This window comes from Streptopelia decaocto, assembly GCF_964273445.1.
Source record: "Streptopelia decaocto genome assembly, chromosome: Z".
NCBI classification, from domain to species: domain Eukaryota; kingdom Metazoa; phylum Chordata; class Aves; order Columbiformes; family Columbidae; genus Streptopelia; species Streptopelia decaocto.
Window position 1 is genome coordinate 56,494,386 of NC_138657.1, and position 19,662 is coordinate 56,514,047.

Below are 19,662 nucleotides of genomic sequence, written 5' to 3' on the forward strand. Positions count from 1 at the left end.
CTTTGACCCAGTGCTGCAGACTAAAGCCTTGGAATTTTTGCACAAGATTGCTGCACGAAGGAAGCCCAGACAAAACAGACACTAGAGATGTTAGAAGGTTGTGTAACCTTAATCACAGACACTCCTCCGTCCAATTCCCAGCAGAGATAACACTACCATGCACCAGAAGAAAAGTCTCTCAGACAAAGAAATCCCTCCAAATTTACCCCATCCTAAAACCAAAATAAACGCACACAGGAATGAAAGCTCTCATTGACAGAGCTATGTATCAATTTATACAAGGTTCTGAGCTACTTGCAAAACACGTAGTTTGATAAACTGAAAAAATCATCACAAGCTAAAATTTAGTAATATAGCAATATTTATTGCTCTTAAAAGACAGATAAAGGTGGTGGCAATTTCTTTACTTGGACTGTCAGAGTACGGAAAGCTTCTTTATCATGAAGAGTAACTGTTGCCTTCAGACATTCTTACAGAAAGCTGTTTATTGGTATCAAGCCAACTGGGTTTTCTAAACCACAGAACTACAATTGCTTACAAAACCAAGTTGTAGCAAGCAGCACAGGCTGAATAGAGCTAGGATATTCCAACTGAAGAGGGATTTAATTGCCGAACAGCAAAATATAGCGAATTTGCAGTACTGAAAATGTGGACATAGGTAGATAATCTGCTACCTACAGACACATCTACACCTGAACCTGTACTGTACTTAAGACCAAATGCAACTACTAGTCAAAACTATAAAGAAGAAACTGCCAAATTATTTAAATCAAAATTTTAAAAACCACTGCTTAGAAATAGATATATGCTCTGGCAGAACAGTGTGGTGTATATGAAGTGAGGAAGATTATCACCATCGCCAAACCCATTAAAACCTTTAAATATTAATTTTCACAGTAGTTGCTTGACAAATTTATCCAAGACAGTTTTTTCCTCCACAGAGTAGTATTTTGTAGTCTTTGGGTGGTGGAGAGGGGGCGGTAGGAAGGGGAGCAATAAAAAAGTACAAAAGAAAAAGAACTTTTTAATATATGTTTTGCAGCAAAAATGCAGATTCACAAATAAACTATCAGTGACCACACAAAGTAAAGGTCTTTAAGTTTTTTACTCCATTCAAGTTTCTAATTTAAATAAACTTTTATTAAAGTAGGTGTATATGTATTTGTACTTGCAAATTGGTACATTTGTACTTCCATATTGGTACTTCGCATCCTTTGAATATGACAACTCCCTATCACAGAGCAATACACACAAGACAGAGAAAGTTTTTTAGGTTACGCTCCTCATCTGAAGAGGAATGCTGCCCTGAACGGAATCCTTTATGGTAACCAGTTCAATAAATACTGCATCTATAGTGGGTTAAACAAAGAAAATATTATTCTAAATTATTTTATCCCATTAAGTTACTTTAGGAACAGCTTAAACTCACCCTCAAGGAATAGCCCACAAGGGGTTAACAGAATTTTGAAAAACCAAAACATAGAACATCTACTATATCCTTATTATCTAACACAGTGGTAACACTTTGAGAATTCTTGGCTGAAGAGTAGTTCCAAGAAAAGGAAATCTAGTAAGCCTGTCTTTAATAAACGCATACTTTGCCAAGTGTTTCTCTTCACTGAGTTGCAAAACCAGCTCCTTATACAGAGTCTTCAAATGCAATGTCACACTGTCTCGCACATAATTTTATGACACATTATTGCTTTGCTTTTCAGAGTAAAGTATAATATACTCTCAGTTCTTGGGAAAGGCTGCTAGCAACAACCACACTTTAAAAAGCATGATAAAGCTTGATTTGCTATGTCCTTCGTTTCACAGCACTGTAGACTATCAGATTGAGATTTGAAGAAGTTTCATCATTCCAGGCTATTCTTCATCTGTTTGTTTATTTTATTTTGAACTTCAGCATTACCACTGTTTATTATAGTGAAGTCTATGCTCCTCTAATCAAACAGAAATTACACAATTTCACAAATTTCTAAACCTAGCCAAAGTTGGGATTTGGATGAAGGTGAACAAACTATGACTCAATGCTGAAAACACCGTGTGATGTCTGCTAATAATGCAGTCTTCTAGAAAAAATGGAGTGGAGTCTTTCTGCAACTTTTCTGCTGAAGATGTTCATGTTCTGAGAATCTTAATAATATACTGCTATTTCTGGATTATCCAGTAGTAAACACAACAGACACTAACTGCTACCTCTGGACAGCCAAGACAAAGCTCCCACAATTCTTGATACCAGCTTCACAACAGTTCTTAGAGTCACAGAATCATTTAAGTTAGAAAAGATCCTTAAAATCACTGAGTCCAACCATAACCTCTGACTGTCCAGTCTACCACCAAACCATGTCCCTTAACACCACGTCTACAAGTCTTTTACATACCTCCAGGGATGGTGACTCAATCGCCTCCCTGGGCAGCCTGTTCCAAAGTCTGACCACCCTTTCTGTAAAGAAATTTTTCCTAATATCCAACCCATTTCCTCTCTTCCTATCACTTGTTACTTGGGAGAAGAGACCAACACCCTCCATGCTACAACCTCCTTTCAGGTAGTTGTAGAGACCAATAATGTCTCCCCTCAGCCTCCTTTTCTCCAGGCTAAACAGCCCCAGCTCCCTCAGCTGCCCCTTATCAGACTCGTGCTCCAGACTCTTCACCAGCTTCATCACCCTCCTCTGAACTCTCTCCAGCACCTCAATGTCTTTTTTGTAGTGAGGGGCCCAAAATTGAACACAGGATTTGAGGTGCATCCTCACCAGTGCTCAGTACAGGGGATGAGTTCTGACACAAGTGAGGATGCTGTTGGCCTTTTTGGCCACCTGGGCACACTGCTGGCTCATGTTCAGCCACTGTCAGTCAACACCCCCAGATCCCTCTCTGCCAGGCAGCTTTCCAGCCACTCTTCCCCGAGCGTGTAGCGCTGCCTGGGGTTGTTGTGACCCAAGTGCACTTGGCCTTGTTAAACATCATACAACCGGCCTCAGCCCAATGATCCAGCTGGTCCAGATCCCTCTGTGTGGGCTTCCTACCCTCCCGCAGATCAACACTCCCATCCAACTTGGTGTTGTCTGCAAACTTACTGAGGGTGCACTCAATCCCCTCATCCAGATCATTGATAAAGAGATTAAACAGAACGGGCCCCAACACTGAGCCCTGGGGAACACCAACCATGACCAGATGCCAACTGGATTTGACTCCATTCACGACAGCTCTTCGGGCCTGACCATCCAGCCAGTTCTTTACCCAGTGAGAAGTGTACCCATCTAAGCCATGAGCTGCCAGCTTCTCCAGGAGAATGCTGTGGGAAGTGGTGTCAAAGGCTTTGCTAACGTCTAGGCAAACAACAACCACAGCCTTTCCCTCATCCACTAAGTCCACTTATTAACTCTGCCTTGGCCTAGGCTGCTGCAGCATACAGCATTTACCACTCCTCTTGAAGGTTACGTGAAAAGTATGAACTGCTCATCCTCAAAAAGGGCTTCAGATTTTCTGTGCCCAATTTGCTCTATGCAAGTTACCTTTAGTGAGTTATGCAGGGTTTGTCTAGAATCAGAAAGAAGCTGGCCCTCTGCTGAGGGTTGAGAACTGAGACTTCTGAAGCATAACTGAAGAAAAGGTTAATTAACAGTATAGACAAAACAAAACAATTTCAGGACAGTAGCTGAAATGTCAATAGCATCATTGTAGTTAGCCTGTCAAGCTTGTAATAGAGTACATTCCTACGTGTTCTCAAAATGCTGCAAAAACTGCTTTAGTACCATTTGAATTGCACTTGACAGTACTGCTCTTGAATGCTTAACTCTGTGTAGCAACTCATGCTATTTTAGCTTGGCCTGACACAGAATAAAAACATCTGTGAGATGGCTGCAACTAAAAGCTGACCCTTAACCACAGTTCCACAGTGAATCTAGTGTCTCCCCAGTGACTAAACCCTACAACTACTCTTGCAATAATTTTTGCTTTGAGCTACAGCATATGCATTATCAGTGGAATATTCTACTTTATAGATGCAAAGTATATTTTCTGGCAGTTGTTCTGATTTTGAAATGTTTGCAATATTGGTATCATTTAACCACTACAAAAGTATTTTTATTGGTAAATATTTGGGAGTACCTTCCAATTGCAGACAGCAACTTTCACAAAAGCGCCCAGCCTACAAAAGTTCCAGGCTAGACAACCACAATGCAGCGTTACCAGCACTGACCGGGAAGTCTGCTTAAAGCGCACATGCTGAACTGCATGACTTTTAGCTACAACAAACAGTACTGATGCACTCTACAACTGAAGCAAATCGCCATAATTTAAAACAGCTCAAACCCCCACTTTAGGCGAAACCATTGAAGCTTTTTATAATGATGATGGAAGTGATGTTGTTCCATATGCACAAACAGTTAAATCATTTGGAACATTACCTGAGAGAGATTTCCTGCAGACAGCCTTTGTCCTCTATAGCCCAAATTTCCTAATGCAAGAAGGGTCTTGAGAGACTACTTTTCACAGAGCTATTTGTCCAGACTCTTGGAATATGACCTAATTGGTGGCTAGAGATTCACAATGTGATGCAAGAACTATATTTCTGCTTAGCTTTTTTCATTTTGTATGTTATTTTCTTCAGATTTAACTGTTCGTGAAAAGTTATTTTATTCCATAGTCCAGTTAGTAACTGAGAGAAAGATATGATTTCTTGGATGTGTTCTATAAAAGCTGAGCATTTAATTGATTTTATATTTAAGAGTGCTTTTTTTTTTTTCTAATATGAAAAATGAATGTTGTCTAAACTACTGTATTTTCTACTATTTCATTAGAACTCATTTATCTGTTGTATTCAACACATGCTGGGCTGCAGTTAGAAGGTGACTGACTACTGCTTAATAATTCAATGTCAGGATGCTCTTACCCGTTCTATTTCATTAGTGTTTCCCAAGACAATGAATATTTTAATACCTACATAATCAAATGGGACTCTAGGTAATTCGAAGGAATCCCTGTTGATCAAGTTCCAGCATATGCATGTACACATAGAAATACAAGCTCTACAAAAGCACTGGAAAGAGACAGATTAATTCAACTACAACATGCAGTTAAAAGTTTTCAATAACCACAGTGTTACTCTACTAGCCTTGTAAACATGAACTTAGAGAAGAGTTCAGTTTCAAAATAAGTTACAAAAGGATTAAGGTAAACAAGGATAACCATATCCCATTTCCCACCTGTTCTTGCTGCTTCTTTCAGATATGTATGTAAAAATCACCCATAAGGTGATGCCAGTTTGTTTGTTTGTTTGTTTTAAAGTAAGACAAAGCCAACAAATTCAACAAAACATGATTTAACAATTTCTAACAATAAGATGCATATATCTGGCACTAAGACAAGGGGAGATGTCTTTTTTAATTAAAAGTTAAGCATCAGCTTCTGGAATACAGTTTAGTTACAACTTGCATGGAAATAACAGGTTTATTATGCTTAGTAACATTATTTAGAAAACAGAAAATTCATGTAATGTGTTAAATTATTTTTAATGGGTTGTAATTAATCCTACTTAAAATTAGGAAATATACTGCAACAATCTAAAATAAGTTAATACAGTACTCTACTTTTCCATGAGGTTTAACAGGTGTTTAGAGAACATCTAGCCCTAAAGAGAGTCAAAAAACACATCAAGCCTCTTTGTGAGGACTTTTCTTGCTAATGGGATATAAATTTTTGCCCATTAATAGAACACCATTTATTTGATATTTTATGGCAATACAGAAACCTCTCCAAAAAGTTTTAAAGATTTTAAAACGGTGTTCTAATTTTCTATCATTTTGTTTCAGGCCCTACAATAATCTGGGGGGAAAAAAAAACCAACAAAACATTTGTGTATCTAGAATGCGCATCTACTTGCACACAATATTGTAGGAAAACACTACTCAGTCTGACATTGAAGTTAATACTTGAAACAACCAAGCATAAAATAATCATTTAGATACATTATATGTATCAAAATTAAACAAAGTTACTCAGTGGTTGCTACTATGAGATCTCAAAAAAAAAACCCCCAGTAACTATGATTAGAGTCTTCAAGTTGATAAAAACATATAATTACATTTGAAATAACCACTTCACTCACAATTCATTTGCAGTAAGATAAAAGAACAGTTTTATTTCAAATTAGTATCACTTTAGCTCAAATGGAAATATGAACTGTCATCACTAGACAGGCTAGCACACAATCCTAACTTAGGATAATGTACATTTAAATACAAAATGGAAGATAGAAGAGTATTTATTCTATGGATCTGTCTTTGCACTGTAGTCTCTTTCAGCTCTGCATATCCATCACGCGAGGCCACAACAGGGAAATGTGATACTGTAAACTCAGGCATTTTAAACTCTTCTTTTTTTTTTTCTTTTTTTTTAATGTTAAAGAACGGTGCTACAATAATCAAATGCAATTCATCATTTGTTTTGGGAACTATAGGTCTATCAACTTGGTGAATCTTATTTACATAGTACATAAAATGAAATATCCTGAATCCAAAATTATGCAAAGCAAATACAGTGTAATTTTTCAATGATTTTTAAACCTCAAATTATACTACTACTTTTTAAAATTCATAATGAAGTTTACAAAATAAATTATATTTTTACCTGTTAGTAGATTATTATTGCTACATCTGTTTTACAAAGCATGAGAAAAAAAGACCCTAAAGAGTTGTTATAGTAGGTGCATTTTTTTTTCCAATAGCCTGTTAAACTTCAGCTGTCTCAACTTGTAGTTATCATTACAAATATTCAATTTATAAATACAAATTCCAAATATTTCTTAAGCAGTTCAAATAGCTTCAGGGATACAAAAAATTACATACAATACGAACTGTCTAGTACATATGATGGGAATTTTTTTTCCTGAAGATGCAAAAGCGATATGAAAACCAATGAAAAGCATGCTTCTGTTGTGACGCATTCGCCCCCAGAAGTCTTACAAAAATTATACTATTGAATAATGTAAACATAAGTGTCAGGTTGCATCTAGAGTAATAGACCACACATTATGGAAGAACTTACAAGAAAAGATTGCCAAATTTCTGATCTGCTACTGATTAGCAGAAGAATGTTCTGCATTTGTTCCTAGTTGTAATCTAACCTTCATGCATATTCAAGCACCAGAGTATATGCGCATAGTAACAATAATCTTGCATGATGGTTCTTTACACACTTTCTTTAGTAGTATGAGTCCTAATGAAGAAAATTTCAGGAAGCTGGCAAATCCTGTCTGTTTTCACTACACAGAAACTATACCCAGATTTCAAAATGAACAAACTTCTTATAAATTACAGCTCATACTGATCCTTGGCTATAATATAATAATGAAAAGGTACTCCTCATTTTAAATTGCTTAACACTTTGAATGCCACAGTTCCTACACATACTTTTTTACTAATGTTCACCTTTTAAAAATGTATGAAGGATTGTTGCTTTGTAGTTCACATTCATATGGCTTTCCTAGAAGAACAGAGAATACCATACTGAATGCCTATTGTGCAGAAATAACCTTGAAGGCTGTATCATAGCAGTATGCAGCAGAAAACCCTTACCAACTTTTCATCAACTGTGATGAGTTGCGTGTCTCGAGTTTGGTCCTGTGCCAGCCGCCATGTGGAAGTGCTCAGTGACCTGCAGTGCAAGACTTGAAGTTAAAAAATGATTCATGCAATGAGAAAATAGAGGCAGACAAATCTTACATAAACAAGTTACTTTAACAATATCCGTCTTGTAAAAAAAATTGAAGAGGGAGAGATGAGGGCACAAAAATCCTTTTTCTCCCCAATTAGTTCTGTCTGCTGAGTTTTTGGCAGACTCCCACTTAGCAGTTCACAACAGGCTGCACTTTATGTCAGCCTACAGGCTCTCTGTCACAGAGAGACTGCCAGTGGCAAGGACTGTACTGCTCTATATTAATGTACAGTAGCTGGTTTGTCACGAACAGACAGAAAAATACAAGGCTGCTGCAAGCACTCTGGAACTCTGATCTTTAAAATGATGGCATCACAGGAAAAAAATCCTAAATCTATTTGTAATGGTAAAGATCAGTTATACACTTTAGCAACAGAATATTAATAAATTAAAAAATAAAACCAAACAAAAACCCACAAAAAACAATAACAAACACAAACCACAAACAACAAAAACCAACCAAACAATCCCTAAGCTGATAACTCAAACAAAACTTTCTGGTTTTGACCGGGCAAAGCTCATAACTATTTTGCTTAATTTCTAAATCAGGATGGGTCAGCTTATTCATTTCAAAGAAATATTATTACTCTTCTTGCACAATTACTAAACCTGTAAGGTACATGGTGGAAACACAGAACCCACTGAATTAAGAAGTAAAAATTGCCCTTAATTTGCATTATGTCACTAATGTCAGGATTGGGCCCTTTGAGTACAAATAATCTTTTGGCAAAATAATGCAACAGCAAGTGAAACAAGCCAAAAAGCCCAATTCTCTGAGCTAATGTTTCACATTTAATTAAGGTCATTTTAAACAAATGAGGCACAAAAATGCAAGAATATAGACAACTGAACAGTAAGAGGCTTAGCCACTTTCGTTTTAACTGTTCTTCAGAAGATTGCCTAATTTGGGAAGGCAGACATGCTTGCAGATGCAAACAGACTTTGAGATTTTGACTATGTGATACTAACAACCATACTGCTAGTATTTTAACACTGTTGGTAATGTTTACTTAACATTTGAAGAAACCATCCGTAAGTGCCTTTAAAAACATCACAGCTTTTAAAGACAAATTCCAAGACTTTCACAAAATCTGCAATACTATCCAAATTTACCCTTTCCCACATAAATCGTAACAGTTAAATGGTCAGTAACATGAAAGGCCTTTCAGGACCACGTAACTTGCACACAACCACTCAAAACTGTAGAATTAAAAGACCATACCTTCTATCACATTCTAATAAGCCATACTAACTCGGGAAACAGTCTTCGTAACACATGCATCCACCAAGTCTTCTGATCTTAAATCCCTCGCTAATTTTTGTCAATTCTGGTGAGAATGCATTTGATGAACTTGACCACTTAGTCAATCTAGCTCCAATGGACTTAACACATTAACTAAACAAGCATTCAATTTTCAGACAGCATTATCATGGTAAAGTTTTAGGAGGTAAAACCTACACTAGAAAGGAATTTGAAATAGTGGCTGTAACTCAAGCCACAAGAATTTTATAAAACTAGGCAACTGGAACAAAGTTCAGTTCAGTAATACTTCAAATGCAGATTCCCACAAATCTATACTTCTAACCCAGATTACACTCTACTAAATTACCTTCCATCTGCCAATAACAATTTCAAAAAATCTCCACATCATGGAAAACAAAGCACAAAGATTATAGAATCACCCAACCTTGTGACATGGACAGACATCTATTCCTATTTAAAACAATAAAAACCATCTGCAAGGGTACTTTGAAGAACAAGATGAAGTCTTCAAGTGCAAGGAAGCACAAGAATTTTGCAAACATTAAAACGATAACACCTCTGCTAGCTCAAAATCTCTGTCCCAGAGAGCTTCTGACTCAACACAGCTGTCATTTTTTAATTTGTGCACATAAAACAATACATCATAAAACTAGGACAGATACTGCAGTATGCTGCAAGAAATGGCTCCTAGATGGTCCTTTTCAAAAATACAACAAGAGAGAAGCTATCCTAAAATCCTTCATAACAGCAGCATTACACTTGAGTTCTAGTGGCAAGCAGCTGAAGCCACAGGATTTCCAACATTAAACACTTCAATAGGAAAACTAGTTTCTCCCCACTCTCCAGGAATTTTAATATCAAAGTAGTATTCTGCAGGTATTCTAGAACATCATGTGAGACTGTGTTCACTACACTATTTAACCAAAGAAGGACATGGGATTATGCAATCAAACTGGCTGGTTCTGGATACAAAACAATCAAAACTATGAATCAAGAGGTTCTCTGAACCTTGCTCCATGGAGAGGTCTGATGAATACATAAAGATTTGAGCATGACAGGATTTAAGTAATAAGGTTGACCAGAATCATACTTTTTCCTGTGATATAAATGCAATTTGGAAGAAAATGTAACACAATTTACTTTTGAAAAAAAATTTTCTCCTTTATCTAGGAAAGCATTAATCAACTTTGAAAAGTATAAATGTCATGCCCTTCCAACATGATTTCTACTCACCATTATGTCATTTGACACTGTTTTTACTCAGATGATTGCTCATTTCGGAAATTTCTGTATTAGGAGAAAAAAAAAAATTAAAGAGCTCTTATACCGCTACAGTTAAAAGAGAAGAGTGGCGTAAAAATCCCACCAGATTAAAGGTGAGCAAAATATCTCTCCAAGGTGCCTCTAGACTGCATATAGAGAGACGTGATTTGTTTTCCATACAATATCTCTGTAAAAAGGGATAAACTTCAAGGCATCACACCTTACAGCTCTCCACGTTTTAGCTCTTCTACAAAAGCATATGCTTCTCTTCATAATTTTCAAAGCCATTTCTCTTGACTACACCATTCTTGAAAATGCCCAACTGTTACTGGAATTTTCAACCTTGCTAATTTCTTTACTGCTGAGCCTACTGTCCACCCCTGGATTGCAATGAGTTGGAAAGAACATACTTTCCTTAAGAACTCCCTATTTGAAAAGTGGTTGAAAACTGGCATATGGACTGGACTAGGAAATTTGAACCTTAAGTCCATGGAGGTCTCTCTGTGTAAAAACAGATAAAACATCATTTTTGCTTTAAAGATAACATGCTGCTTATATCTCCATTTGTTGCAGCTCTCATAGGAAAGTAATCTGGAGCTTAGAAATACCAGCAACTTTGAAATATCATGTGATCTGAAATACTAGTATTTAAAAGTTAACAGAAAATGTTACTAGATTCCCAAAACACTTGTTTTATTTTCAACAGCTTTCATTGCAGGTTTGTCCCTAATGCCAGGCACTTAACGAAGGAGATAACCAGAAAACAGACCTCTTTCACACACAATCCTCTCTTTTCAAACTCCCGCAATGACAAGTATCATTTCATCACTCAAGTATCCCCTTAGAAATTGTATACACTTTACATTTATTTTGCCTTCAGATTACATGAATCTGAAATCTAAATCACTTAAGTGACCACTCAGTTTAAATCTTTCATTCTCTCTTCAATGGTAAAGTAATTCTTACAAAATTCCCAATTAATACTTGACTTTGTTCACATCCACCTTGACCTTTAGGTAGCTTTTGTGATGGACAAACTTGCAGAACTATAAAACATTCTTTTTAGAGTTTCATTCTCACAAGGTTCTCCTCCTTTCTTCTACTACTGACCTCTAGAGAAAGGTGACCTGCTTTCTTCCTTTCTAAGCAATATGGGTTTACATTATCCTGTTTTGCCTCTTTTTGACTGGTTATACTTTTTTTTTTTTCCCAGTCAAAACATGTTGGGATGAGGCTTTACAAGCTGGAAGTTCCATTCTTAGCCTGTTCCAAGACTAATCAAACTCTGATTTAAAATTATGGTACACAGAATACTTCAAATAATATTAAATAGACCATCAATATAATGCTAAAGTTCAGTAACTGTGAAGAAAGTTTCACACGTAATAGCAAGCAATAAACAAAGCCTGCTATCTTCTAGGCTCATTAATGTCCCATTCAAAACACAGATCAGATATACTTCCTTCACTGTTATTATCTAATAAAGTGTGATGAGTCTCCAAACTGTCCACATATCTATTTTTCTTATAGTGAACTCCCTCGTGATGAACAAACAAGCCTGGGTTTATTAGAACAGTTAGCCATTTAAAACAAAACCCCTTCAAAATTACATGGACAAAAGCAAAATTTATTTTTATAAAAAAGTCACCCATGGCCTTTATGATCTTGCTGATATTTCCCCATGGCATCCCATATTAATGTATGTGGATACCCCAATCTGCAGCTTCTTGGATTATAATTAACTCTTCACAAGGTCTTCTAGTCCCTAAGAAGTGTCTCTTTCATCAAGGAAGCCTGGCTGGTAAAGATGTGACACTTAGTCTGCAGGGACTCAGGCAGCAAAATTCTCTTCTTGCTGAAGTTTGTTCTTCTGGCCTCTTCCTTCAGACGCATCTGGCATTACACTCCTCCTCCTCAAGTATATTCCCTCTCTCAAATCGCCTGATCAGTTTCTTAATGGAAAATGCCTTCTTTGTTCTCCATATTAGCCTGACACACAAATACGGAGGTGTCTTCAAACAGGGATAAATTGGCATGAACATAGAGGAGCTCCTCTGGCTACACAGACCATCACTTGAATTGTCATTTGGTTTGCAATTATGAAAGTGGTATTTTCTCCCTAACTTGTGCCACTGTGTTGGGCATTTAAATTCCTTAAACTTGATCTATATGATCCTGTATCATAATTTTACATTCTTACTGTTAAATCATTTCTATCATTTATTATAATTTCATTATACTAATTTCTACAGTTCACTTAAAATGTAACTTTGGACAATAAAATTTTGTGCATACCATAAATCTGATCATGGTCCAGCCTGAGTATGAACTCTGTTTTAATATCTGTTATAAAACAATAGACTTTACTGATATATCTGGGTTTTAGTGTTAGGAATTTTTAAAATGTTAATGTCACTTTTTCTTCCACAGTTCTTTAGAGAGGCTTTATAGACATGAATATTGCATCTAGATGGGGTTAGGGCTACAATTATTATTTTAGAGTCTCACAGAAGATCTACAAGTCTTTTATACTGTGTAAAGAGATGAGTAGGAATTTGGCAAAGACTAGACTACACAGTCTTCTTATTAAATAATTGTAAAAATACTCTTACATTAGCTCGGTAATGCAGAATGAATTAATGATGACTACTAGAGAAAATGTAAATTTGTAGAGTTCAAAAATTTCTATATGTATCACGTATCCTGGAAATACAAATCCTATGATCATCTATGTGTCTTCCATGAGAAGCGTTTACTCCCCTTCCACTGTAATCTGTTGTTCCAGCAAACTCACACATGGGTTCCACACCTCTTCTACACAAATGGAGGAGTCCGTCAAGAAGCCACTGGAAGTTCTCCAGTCTTCACTACAATATTCACATCAGTATCAGGTCTCTTGACCATCTTATCCCACTGTGGGATAAGGATGTAGCAGAGTTCCTTGTTTCAGAGGACATATTTAGGCCTCTTCCTTTCTTACATTAGAGGCCCCAGCTCTGTTCATGCATTAACCAGTTCGGTTGAACTAGAGAAACCAAACATTAAAGCAATGGACAGCTACAGTCTTTAGTGATATCAAGACGAAGGCTATTAAGGCATCTGACTTGAACATTTATCTTGGTAGATTTGGGTATCTGTATTCAATCTCTAAAATTCAACAAATTTGAGCTTAAATATCTGCTAAGCAACCTATGCTTAACCTCTATAGGATTTTGTTTCTTAACTGCAAAATCGGAAAAATAAATGGAAATGTTACGGAAGAGAATGCCTCCCACAGAGCCTTTGGAAATGTCATGAAGAATCCTCCACATGCCTAGTGAAAGGTGAGAAGCAGCCATATTTACAAGGCATGAATTTGCCTTCCATGAAGAGCAATGCTGTGACCGGCATGTTACACAACACCCAGATGTGAAAACCTGTATTTACTTGATCTAATTCAGCAGCTGAGATTTAATTCATTGCACAAAAAAGGCTCCTTAAGCTCTTCATGCAACACATTGACTGTTTGATCTGTTAGCACCCCCTTTTGGTCAACTCTTGGAGATCTGTTAAAGAAAACCAGACATCACAGCACAGGTAATCAGACCACAACACAAAGATGAAGCAAACTCTTCAAGAAGACCTCACGTGCCTCATGAAAATTGAAGGCACTCATTAAGAAGTAAGTCTAAAGGGTGTTTTAAGTATTCTTATACTGAATGACCCGGGAGGGCACCAGTAGGTGTGAATATACATATATGCATATATCCATTTAACAGATAAATCACTCTTAGAAAACCAACCTTTTTAAATATTTATCAGGAATAATATAAGCTTCATAGCATACAGTCACCATAAATACATTAAATTCTGAACAAAAAGAACACGGAAACACTGCCAGCTCGGAACTTCAACATAGTCACCCACTGCAATTAAGCAGACTAAAACCAAATCAGTATAATATTCTCCCACACAGAATACAGACATTAATGATTGCTTGTTACACAATGTCAAATACAGTACAGATCACAGTATTCAGCCCCAATATAATGCATTTTTATAAAGACAGCTAATAATGCTGAACTTGTGAGAGATGAATTTAAATAGAGTGGTGTTAGATTTGCTATTGTAACTAAAGTGGTAAAGACTTAACAGTGGCAATGGCATTTTATTTTTACTTTTACTAGGACACATTTATTATTCTTATTACATCCCATTATAAGCAAAATACGGAATATAATGCCAAACACTGCCTGTGGAGACCATGTAGTTCTATTTTGTACTATGAGCTGCATGACTAACTTTTGGGTTTGGAGGAAAAGCAAGTTCCTCATTTATAAATAGTTACATTCTCAGAGAATACTGGCACACTGTATTTTTTTCCTTTGCCTACAAAATGATGTTGAATTATAAACACAGTGAACTATGCTTCTGAATGGATGACAGGAATGCCAATTTATTTAATCTAAAATACTGAAATTTCTGCTTAAAGTGGCAAAAATATCAGAATTGAAATAGAAATATATAAATACTACTTCTACTGCTAAAATGTTCATATGCATAATATGTATGTATTTCCAGGTGTATAGTTGGAAAACAAGGCAGGAACTTACTGTGCTTTTCTGTTAGGTAAATCTGAATCATGAGAAGGAACAATGGTTGTATAAATCACAGAACATGAAAACAACTTTAAGAATTTGGCTTGTGGTTTGTAAGTTAGTGTGCATGTTCAAAGCTAAATGTCAAGTTCACCTGCCCTTAGAAATATTAGATGAATTAAATTTTCAAGTAGTAAATACTTTACTAAGTAGAAAACAATCAAATTGTAGTTATTTTAGGTTCTACTGACAGGAAAATGCTATTAACATATCTACAGGCAATCAAGGTACAACAGCACTATGCAAACACAGCCACAGTCCTTCCATAGCTATCATAGGACCAGAGCACTATAGCCATTCCTGACACTCCAGTTAAGTCCTCAGGAGAAAAGTGAGCTCCAAGTTGCCCAACATCAGTTTCCGTCCTTTAAACAGCTTTCTCAGGTTCAACAAGGAAGCAGAAAAGCTAGCTTTGACTTAATGCCAAGCCTGCACTGCCCTTGATTCTAACATGGTCCATTCGAGCTGCTCTCTAGCCAGCTAACTGAGCTGACACCACCAGGCACACAATGAAGAGCAGCAAAACCCTTCAAGCATGCCCAACCTACCCCTGCAGAGCTACACAGGTGTCTCCACTGTGCTTCTGAGCATGATGCTTTGTATAATAGTAGCATTAATTAGGTGGGTACATGCATGGCACAAGCATACACACAATGAAAACAACTTGAGCTGAAGAATAGTTGAGGCAGAAAATCACAGAACTAGCTTGTGTTCAAGTCAGCACACTGACGAGTGAGGGCTGTCCATACTGAAACAGTCCTCTGCAAATCCCAGGCTGATACCAGACTGTTTCTTGATGTGCTTGGACATAAACTCAGTCATTATTTGCAACTAAACTTCTGAACAAAGCCACACCAGTGCTTCTAGATCCTCATATGCATGTAACTAAAGAATGACAGTGGCCTCTCTCAGATTACAGCAGACTAGAAACAATTTTATAGAGGGGCTTAACATGTTACAAATGAAATGACCCCAAATTACATATTTCTGTAGTAGAAATCATATAACTCATTATGAAAGGAGATGTGGTATACTACTTTTACAGCAATAGAATACATAATTTATAAAATGGTCAACTGCTGTCAGGTGACAGGAGCTCTGAACTACTGCCATCTGTACAGTTGCTGATCAGCAATTTCATTACACGCTACTCTCCAAACCAGAAGACCTAATCTTAGAAATTAACCTCAGATCACAATCTGAGAACAGCAGGTTCCCCATGGAGCAGTGGAAACCGCTTGTAGGCAAGTCAGCCAAAAGGCAAACAACACCAAAAATGCTGCACAGCTCATATCAACTTTCAACTGAACTTTATGTTATCTAGCTAGAAAGCCTAATCAAGTTAAAACAGAAGATGGAAAAGTTATGTAAGGCATAAGACAAAATACACAGGTGACATATTTGCTGTTTGGACTTTCTAAATGTCAAATGTCTCCCCACACATACACATTCAGGCATTCATACAACTAGACAGTAACTAAAAACTGTGCTCTCTTTATAGCAAGAACAACAAAAGTCAAAGGGTTTAATTCCAAACCCGAGAGGAATGAAACTAATGTTCCACAACCCACCTCTCTCTTAGGGAAGTTTATGCATTTTGAACAAGAGCCTTTGAATCATGTAAAATTAAACAACAAAAAAGAGCAAATATTCCTCTGTGTTTGCAAACTGGTTTATGGCATAGTACTGGCCTGTATTTCATCCCTATTCTTTCCTCCTGATTTAGCCTTTCTATTTGACTGCACTTAGAGGCTTGAATAATATTTATTCTAATAATCTACTGTAACAGCAATGTCTGTAAAACATGGCACATAAATAAAGGCAACTTCTTTCTTATTTAATGCCCTCACACATTTGAACTGTTAACTGCTGAACTAAACTATAATACAAAAAAGAATCCTTTAAAGTGCTACTGGAAAACTACATCTTGGTTTACAAGGGTTCATGGAAGTCAATGAAGTGATTTGACTAGTAAGGCTCAATTGTTGGGCAGCTATGAAAAAACATATTTAAGAGCTATCTATTAATTTATGTTTGTGTTACTTCATAAAAGCCAGTTAGTGACAGCCAAATGTCTCAGAAATTGACTGCAACATACAGAAGCAGGTCACTTTTCAGAACTGTATGCTGTCAGCTGTTGTTTAAGATGAGAAATGCAGAATCTAGCTAATATTATTGTATCTGAATTTATTTCACCATTGCTTTGTCAACTTTGTCTTGTCTCAGCTACCTTACTCTTGAATTTCCTTCCTGACATCAAGCTTTTGTCTTCAACTCCTCTTTGAACTATTGCCATTCTACACTTATCTGGTACCTTAGATAGTCTCCATTATATCACACAACTTGATCACACCACAACCTATTTTTTATTTCTTCTGCCTGTCCACATCATTCCTTTGTTGACATACTTCCAACCTCCTTTTCACTCACCTCTAAGTGGAACAATCCCCATGGTATTTCAATAAATCTTTGCCTACTGCAGAGAAGACACACCAATGGTGCCATCATACAGGCAAGAATATAATTTGAGTTTTGAAGTAAGCTTGTGTTTTAATATTAACAGTCTGAAGACAAACTCTGTCAGACCACACATCAGAACCCGAAGGGCACTAACAGGCCTTAATGGCCATTACCAGCCTCAACCAGGGCCTCCAGGAACAGACCCTGCCTATGGCCTTTGAATTCCGTTTAAACTCAGCTCTGGGTCTTCAGTGCTTGCCTGAGTGATGTCATTAAGTGCACCCACCTCCAGGCCTGGCTCTGGCTCCTGTCTCTGAGCCTGGTTAAGCCCCTCACCCAAGCTGCAGTATGACTCCAGTCCTGTACAGACTTCACAGCCTGGATGGACTTCAGATACATGTTGCAGCTTGTCTCCAAACCTCTCTGGTTCGCTCTGCTTCTGAGTGGACTCCCCAAACAGACCCTGGACCTCACTGACGATGGACCCTATGACCAGCACCCAGCTCTCCTCATGTACAGATGCTGTGGGACTGTGCCTTGGCCAGTGAGGGCAGTGTCCCAGCTATGATCACCTTTAGCTTCCACCCTGCCTTACCTTCACGAGCAACCAGCCTTTGCTGCTCCCTGCCAGTCTGCCGAGTCATTAATTCCTATGAAATTCCTTTTTTTCCAGTGTATGCAATATATTTGCACTTGTTTTTCAGCTTCATTACTTTGCAACCAAAGCACAGGCCTTAATTTTTATGTAGTCCCTCTATCGTGACAAATTTTAAATCTTATCTATTTTTAAAAATATACAAACCACACTTTTTTTGTTGTAGGCACCAGTGTCATTAATCAGCTTCTACAATACACATCTGTCTTTAGCTCAAAATAAACAGTTGGCTGCAATGTAAGCAACCTATGCAAGTGTCTCCAACAGAAGTTATCACATCAAAACTTTAACTAGTATTCTACATGAAAATGTAAGTAACAATTACATGGCACTACTTTAGAGAAAAAAAAAAAAAGTCCTTTCTTCTAGAGAGTAGTGTATCAGCACTTGCAGCCTTTCGACAACAATTCTTTAAACTGATGAAAGATAAGTTATTGTGTATTACAAGAGTAATATAATGAAACTGCGAAGCTACTTAAATGAAGTTGACTTTTAAAGGAAGTGTCTTGTTGTTCTGTAATTATCTTTCTTCATTTTCTTTCCATTTACTATTTATTAATGTAAACACATTTTACAAGCATTTTGGAGAACTCACCTTTGAGAATCAAAACAACCTCATCAGCTACCCTATTAGTGTGTTCTCTTGTACTCACACACAGACCTCCTTCTCCTCTTTCCTTTGGCTTGTCTCTTTTCTACTCTTACCATCTGAACAGCTATTAGCTCTTTGAAAGGAGACTGCTAGCCTGGAGACTGCTCACTCTTTTCTAAAGCGGAATAAACCCTTAAGGTAAAACTGATGGTTCAAATGCAAACATTATTCTTGAATTCCAGTTCAGACAACAACATTCAGATTATTTGACTCTTTCTCAGGTAGGCACAATCAACACTGACATATGACAAAATATCACTGCTGCAGATCACATCACACTGCAATTCCCCTTCAGGTAACTCAAACGGCACATACAAGTATTCCTTGAATACATGACAGAACAGCTAAAGCTACTGCAGGAAGAGCTCTGTGCTTTTTTCCTTTATTTAAAATATAGTGGCCCTACTGAAAGTACTAAGCCACTTGTTTATTCTTGGGTCTTTAAATAGCCAGAAAATACATCTCTGGTTTTATAATGAAAGATGGTACTTCTGCACATTATTGACAACAGATGTGATATCCATAAAAATGTCTGCTTAAAACCACTGAAATAAACAGGAAAGATGAAAAAGTTCACTGCAAAAAAATTCTGGTTTAGACTTCAATAGAAACGGCATCACTTGCATTTACAAGAACATTACTTCATTAGACTGATAGCATATGGCAACATCAGAAGAAGTATTTACATATAGAGTATGCATTCATAAAATACAGGTCTTCAAATATTTTATATAAAATACATCAGACCTGATTTTTAAAGAATAATGAATAGAAGCTGTTTATGAAACCATCCATGTTAACACTCCAAGAATAAGCAGCTGCCAGAATTGTTTGCCCACACACATTCTGAAGCTGCCTACAGTCTGTCTAGTTGAGTAAAAAGTTAATTTACTTCCTCAACATCAGTCACAGGTCAAAGGAAGATTAAGACAGACACAAATTACTGCAGCTAGCAAGTGGCTTGTTAACAAAATGGTATCTAAACATAACTGTTATACTGCCAGGAGGAACA

General features: G+C 37.0%; 1 protein-coding gene across 1 annotated transcript in view; it reads right to left on the minus strand.

Annotated features, from left to right (window-relative positions):
* The window catches only part of NDUFS4 (NADH:ubiquinone oxidoreductase subunit S4), a 47,865-nt gene that overhangs the window by 19,697 nt on the left and 8,506 nt on the right, over nt 1-19,662 (minus strand). The window contains exon 2 of the mRNA XM_082074864.1: nt 7,581-7,659. Coding sequence (XP_081930990.1) covers nt 7,581-7,659 — 79 coding nt within the window. The remainder of the gene's footprint in view (nt 1-7,580; nt 7,660-19,662) is intronic.